Source organism: Amphiura filiformis, chromosome 1 (assembly GCF_039555335.1).
Source record: "Amphiura filiformis chromosome 1, Afil_fr2py, whole genome shotgun sequence".
NCBI lineage: Eukaryota > Metazoa > Echinodermata > Ophiuroidea > Amphilepidida > Amphiuridae > Amphiura > Amphiura filiformis.
Genome location: NC_092628.1, coordinates 89329962 through 89336365, shown reverse-complemented (window position 1 = coordinate 89336365; position 6404 = coordinate 89329962). Strand labels below are relative to the sequence as shown.

Genomic DNA, 6404 nt, shown 5'->3' with positions numbered 1-6404 from the left:
CCTATGTTCTTCTCCCTTTTTATAAGTTTTACGTGACTGAGTGCACATTTTATCACCTTATGCCGAATACGAATTCCAGTATTCCTGAGCAAAATTGGGATAAAGTGCACGATGGAATTTCTCATAAGGCATGATTTGCGATAAATGTGCCATACGAATATTTTCATCTCGTAATACATGTAGGCCTACGTATAGGCTAAGCAGTCAAGGTATCTCAATCATTTTTTAAAATAATTTTTTCAAAAATTTGATGACGAACGTAAATAAATTAGAACAATGATATGAGTCAATATCAACAAGTTTGTGACCAATGAAAAGTGCAAACGAGTTTATGAAAATGGTTATCATTTTGTATCATACATTTTTCAAAACTTTTTGTCAGGTTGTTAGTAAATTTGGTTTGGAGAACGGACACGCCTTCAGCATTTTGGCATGTGAAGTTAATTACAGTCCACAGCTTTCGGGACTATGGTGGCACTGCTAAGATCCAAGCAGCAATTCGGTAGTTTTACATAACAGTATTGTCGAGTTGAAAATGAGTTCCAACATGTCCAATGTTACCAATCAGTCAGATATGATCTTAACATTTCAGTGTGTTACGTTATCCCACAATTACGTCCGTATTTATTTCGGTAAATGCCGGTTACCGCCTTCTAATTTTGCCGCCATCCGGCCATGTTGGCACTTTCGGACTCAACTTACTGCCATTACATATAACGGATTGTCACCTGTCAGAATTAGATATTATGGTAATAAATCGATCGAATACCAGAATTTGTTATTTAGCTATAACGTGGGCAATGCTATCGCCTCGAAATCTACACTAATTTTGAAATCCAAATGTAAATTTACTATTCAAGTTGTTGACTTATCCATAGAATGATCCGACATGTTTGATTCAGTCTAACATTGTGCTCTTGGGATATATCTTCTGTTTATTGGTGTCACCATAACTGCTGGAGGATCTTCTCAACTTGGCTCGGCGATTTTGAAACCAAACCTACAAAATATAACGAAATATTTTACTTTATTTATTACGTCAATAACGCTTTTGGTTTATGAATTATAAACTGTACCAATATGCTGCTATAAATTGATGCGACAAATAATTTGCAATTCATTTTTGAAAGATGTTCAGAAGTCACAACGGCACTCTGAACACGGGTCTTATTGCAAAGAGTCTAAAGAGTCAAATATCGCCATTCAACTCAACAAAAACATGAACGGGTCTTATTTGCATCTTATACAGGGAGAACCCGACTTTTAAGTAATTAACGCAACATTCGAAATGATTGTGGTGAAAATTATGAAGCGGATGTACGGACGGAGTTGTAGGAGAAGGAAAATGATGAAGCGGAGGTAGGGACGGAGTTGTAGGAGAAGGAAAAGGATGAAGCGGAGGTAGGGACGGAGTTGTAGGAGAAGGAAAAGGATGAAGCGGAGGTAGGGACGGAGTTGTAGGAGAAGGAAAAGGATGAAGCGGAGGTAGGGACGGAGTTGTAGGAGAAGGAAAAGGATGAAGCGGAGGTAGGGACGGAGTTGTAGGAGAAGGAAAAGGATGAAGCGGAGGTAGGGACGGAGTTCATAGGAGAAGGAAAAGGATGAAGCGGAGGTACGGACGGAGTTGTAGGAGAAGGAAAAGGATGAAGCGGAGGTAGGGACGGAGTTGTAGGAGAAGGAAAAGGATGAAGCGGAGGTAGGGACGGAGTTGTAGGATAAGGAAAAGGATGAAGCGGAGGTAGGGACGGAGTTGTAGGAGAAGGAAAAGGATGAAGCGGAGGTAGGGACGGAGTTGTAGGAGAAGGAAAAGGATGAAGCGGAGGTAGGGACGGAGTTGTAGGAGAAGGAAAAGGATGAAGCGGAGGTACGGACGGAGTTGTAGGAGAAGGAAAAGGATGAAGCGGAGGTAGGGACGGAGTTGTAGGAGAAGGAAAAGGATGAAGCGGAGGTAGGGACGGAGTTGTAGGAGAAGGAAAAGGATGAAGCGGAGGTACGGACGGAGTTGTAGGAGAAGGAAAAGGATGAAGCGGAGGTAGGGACGGAGTTCATAGGAGAAGGAAAAGGATGAAGCGGAGGTACGGACGGAGTTGTAGGAGAAGGAAAAGGATGAAGCGGAGGTAGGGACGGAGTTGTAGGAGAAGGAAAAGGATGAAGCGGAGGTAGGGACGGAGTTGTAGGATAAGGAAAAGGATGAAGCGGAGGTAGGGACGGAGTTGTAGGAGAAGGAAAAGGATGAAGCGGAGGTAGGGACGGAGTTGTAGGAGAAGGAAAAGGATGAAGCGGAGGTAGGGACGGAGTTGTAGGAGAAGGAAAAGGATGAAGCGGAGGTACGGACGGAGTTGTAGGAGAAGGAAAAGGATGAAGCGGAGGTAGGGACAGAGTTGTAGGAGAAGGAAAAGGATGAAGCGGAGGTAGGGACGGAGTTGTAGGAGAAGGAAAAGGATGAAGCGGAGGTACGGACGGAGTTGTAGGAGAAGGAAAAGGATGAAGCGGAGGTACGGACGGAGTTGTAGGAGAAGGAAAAGGATGAAGCGGAGGTACGGGCGGAGTTGTAGGAGAAGGAAAAGGATGAAGCGGAGGTACGGACGGAGCTGTAGGAGAAGGAAAAGGATGAAGCGGATCTAGGTATACGGAGTTATAGGAAAAGGTTCAGAAGGCGCAAAGAGCAGCTATCATTTCACAATATATTATGACGCATCGCATAAGTCCTGTAACCCCTATGTGCGTCAATCCCGGGAGGGGGTAGGGACAGGGGGACGTTCCCCCCACACATTTGGGCAAAATGACACATACTTTTGTTCTTTACAGCCACTTTTTGACAATTAAGGCCAAATGGTCCCCACCCACATCAAGACGGATTGACGGCAATGCCTGAAACTCATCGTATAGGCCCAAAGTAACTAAACCATGGAAGACTCGGAGTGACGATGTGCTGTGTTAGTGACTTACGATGTGTTTAGGACTTTAAAAAGATCTTAAAAGATGTGGCGTATAAGTGTAAATACGTTGGAAGTGAAAATTGAAAGGAGAGCAGGGTGGAGAATTGCCTGCTTTACTTGTTACCTGTATCCTTGCTTCAAGAAGATCCAATCTATCGGCCAATGATTCTCTAGTCTTCACATCCGGGTAACGATTACGTTCAAACTCTGCTTCTAACTCAAGTAGCTGTTGCCGAGTGTAATTAGCTCTGGTACGACGCTGTTTTAACGGTCTGATTTCTTCATCTACAATAAAATAATTATGATAATCTGGTATGAAACAAAAATGTATCTAAAAATGGGGACACATTAAGAGTAATGTAATAATAAAGAGCGACATAACCTGAACATAGTTTACCTGTGTTTACAGGTTATTGTAAAACTATAATTAACCCTTCTTTCTATCCTCCTCATCTTCCTCGTCATCATTAGCGATCGCCATCGTCAATCATCATCGTCATCATTTTCGTATCTTTTATCTTTTATCGTCATCGTTATCATCATAAGTCAACATTTATGGGGCACACACATCTCACGCACCCCAACAATGAATATAGTTTTACGCAAATTTCTTTTCGGCTTTCACTTCAATAAATGTTGTTTTCGTTCAAAGCGGATACACTGAATTTTAGCAGACCTGTCAGTAACTGTCAGTTTCAATTGTAATTCAAAATAGTTGATGTTCTTTCATTCCCTAAATAAAATAATTCTTCCCTACATGACACGCCATCATTGTCGTCGTCGTGTCATCCTTATTGTGTCATACTCGTCAGTCATTTTGACTTCTTCATTTGTGGCTCTAGCCATAACCTTCTTCTTCTCTTCCTGTTTCTCCTCCTCTTTCTCTTCCAGGCTCTCCATCCTTATCCATTTCCCATGTTCTCCCCACTTACCTGCATACTCTCCGTTTCCTACTAAACCAGCAGCATGTGAAGCAATCATCAAGGCCTGACGACACGGCTCGCTATCAGGCAACATTTCAGGTCCACTTATCAGCATCACCTGACTTCGATCTCCATCTGTCACCGTCTCATCAATACTCAAAGTGGGTATGAATCCATAAGAAGGTATGAAATACATCGATGTAGAGTGACAGGTACTGAAGTCAAAGCTGACAAGGCTGGGATGTAAGAGGTTGTCCCGGTTGTTCTTCTTTTCCATGACATTGGATGAAAATAAAATACCGGAGAAGAACAAGGCAGCGCTAACCTGAAGGCATAAAAAGTTATGATTATATTGCATGGAAGATCATAGGCCTACCATCACTATATTTCGTTCTTCATAACCGACGTGAACTTCCAATCTACCTCACGACTAAGTCAAGAACAATAATTGATTTAATTGAGAAATTCCTATCATGTATAAGTTTACTATAATTATTTCTTTAGCCAACAACAAGTCTTAGGTAAACAATTAACGTTGGATATATATCGAGATAATGTTACGTTCACTTACACCTTCATGGTGTTGTGCTTTTTTAATTGACAGTACAGTCATGGACAATATTTTGTTTTCACCTTCTTGCCATGACCTTGGTTAAAACGCATTTTAGTTAAAAATATAATGTGTAAAATCAATGTGAAGAAGGAATGGGTATTCGTATGCTATGGTATGTGATGATGGGCTCTACAAACAAGTACCCCCGATATTTTTAAACAAACTGCCGCAAAACATACGGTCATTTTTGTACTATTTCATAAAAACGCTTAATTTTGACCAAAAATGTTCATTGACCTCGTTTTTGTTAAATTCTGCAATCATAGTAAACATTCTGTCATCATAGTAAACATTTTGTCTTATAAAGACTTCTTTTTATCATGACACATGATGATATCACCAAAAGATACCAGTCTCAGCTGGCCGCAATGCAGTACTCCCCCTTTTTTAGGACGTGTCACCGTAAGAACCCTTTATTTTCAATATAACATTTTAACAAGTATCTTTCGCGACAGTGACAAGTACACTGAGATCACTGTCAAAATATCGGAGTGTCTTCCCAAGAATGCCAAGGGGAAGACAGTATGTTAAAAAAAGTATGCCAGTCTTTTTTTAATGACTGTATTGCATCCACACAAAGGGCATGCAAATTATGCCTAAATCGAAAAGTTTTGCAATATATTTTCCAGTGGTGTATATCTTCCCATAAGAGTGTGTAAACATGTTAACATTTACCAGGAAATGACTATCACTAAAAGGCCTAATATATACATTTTTAACATCGGTTGGACGAATCATTCCAGGCCTACACTAACAAAGTTTGGGCAAAGCTAGATCTTATAGAGCGAATCTCTATATTATACGCTCGTACAACTTGTGAGTATCAACTTCCATGCATGCTATAAAAGATATGTATAAAAATAGCACTAGTTTAACACCAGACTTGGTGGTGTTAGATTTACACGTTATAGTCACATTCTTGTTTAAGGTTGATTGCTTTAATTGGCCAATGATCAAAGTGACATATATTTAAAAATAAACAAAGGAAAACTAATTAACCGATTTCGCATGACAAGGTGGGCTCCCAATCCCGATTGGGTTTCTGTCAAAGATCCAAGTTTCAATGTCGTTCTTACATCAAAAACTATATCATAGTATTATTATTATAAATATATGAATTACTATTTTTGATACTGTCTGAAAATCAACATTACTATCCTATATATTATTGGGGAATGGGGGATGTATCAACCCAATTTAAATCTCCCTCCAACTTAAAATGAGGGCAGTATTCCTGAAAATAATTGGTGCTGAACCAGAGGGTGAGAAACTTGAACAAAATGCCAAACCCAATTCGTAACAGTATTTCAAACTTACACTGAAATCTGAAAATTATCTTTTAAACTTCAACATTACACGTGTTATTTCAATAACTTAAAAATATTACATACAAAAGCATCAAAACAACAACAACTTATTGGCTTTTAAAAAAGCCAATAAGGCGTGATTGATAGCCCTTCCCTTAAAATAAGTGTTATTCAAAACAACAAAATCAATAACTTACTAAACTGATTAATCATAATTTTAAATCAGTACATATCACTCACTCATTTCTTTTGACGAGGAAAAACTGAGAGGTTAACATTGAACATGAGTGTCGTTCTTCTTCTTATAACTGTAAGTCCAAGGAAAGCAATCTGTTTTATTTTCCATTAAAGTCTAGTCTATGCGTATGCTAAATATTGAAAGTCAAATTTGATCTTCATTTTGTGCTTCATCTTCAGTATGAACGGGCCAGGGGTGAAAGCGCTATTTGCATATTATTCCTATTGTTAGATTAGAGATTCTATCTATCATCTATCTATCTGCCGGTGAGTACCTCCCTCAACTTGAGGATTGTCGTACTTGGGTGCAAAGGTGCTGGATCACGGGAACAAATGGGTGATTCTCTGAAAAGAGTAACTTTTAAGTCCCGCGACTTTCGGCGCT

At 39.8% G+C, this 6404-nt stretch overlaps 1 protein-coding gene across 1 annotated transcript; it reads right to left on the bottom strand.

Annotated features, from left to right (window-relative positions):
• Positions 1-402: 402 nt before the first annotated feature.
• LOC140167438 (pituitary homeobox 1-like) lies at positions 403-4181 on the bottom strand. The gene is made up of 3 exons (XM_072190747.1): positions 3872-4181; positions 3064-3224; positions 403-1000 (listed from the first exon to the last, which is right to left on the bottom strand). Exons 1-3 carry the CDS (start codon positions 4137-4139, stop codon positions 899-901), a joined length of 531 nt encoding a protein of 176 aa, XP_072046848.1. The 5' UTR covers positions 4140-4181; the 3' UTR covers positions 403-898.
• Positions 4182-6404: the final 2223 nt, after the last annotated feature.

Excerpts from the sequence above, each read along its gene's own strand:
- LOC140167438 (XM_072190747.1), bottom strand. The coding sequence starts at position 4,139 with ATGGAAAAGAAGAACAACCGGGACAACCTCTTACATCCCAGCCTTGTC. Across the intron at positions 3,225-3,871 it reads AGGAAACGGAGAGTATGCAG|ATGAAGAAATCAGACCGTTA; the intron begins GTAAGTGGGGAG and ends ATTTTATTGTAG. Across the intron at positions 1,001-3,063 it reads TTCTTGAAGCAAGGATACAG|GTTTGGTTTCAAAATCGCCG; the intron begins GTAACAAGTAAA and ends TATATTTTGTAG.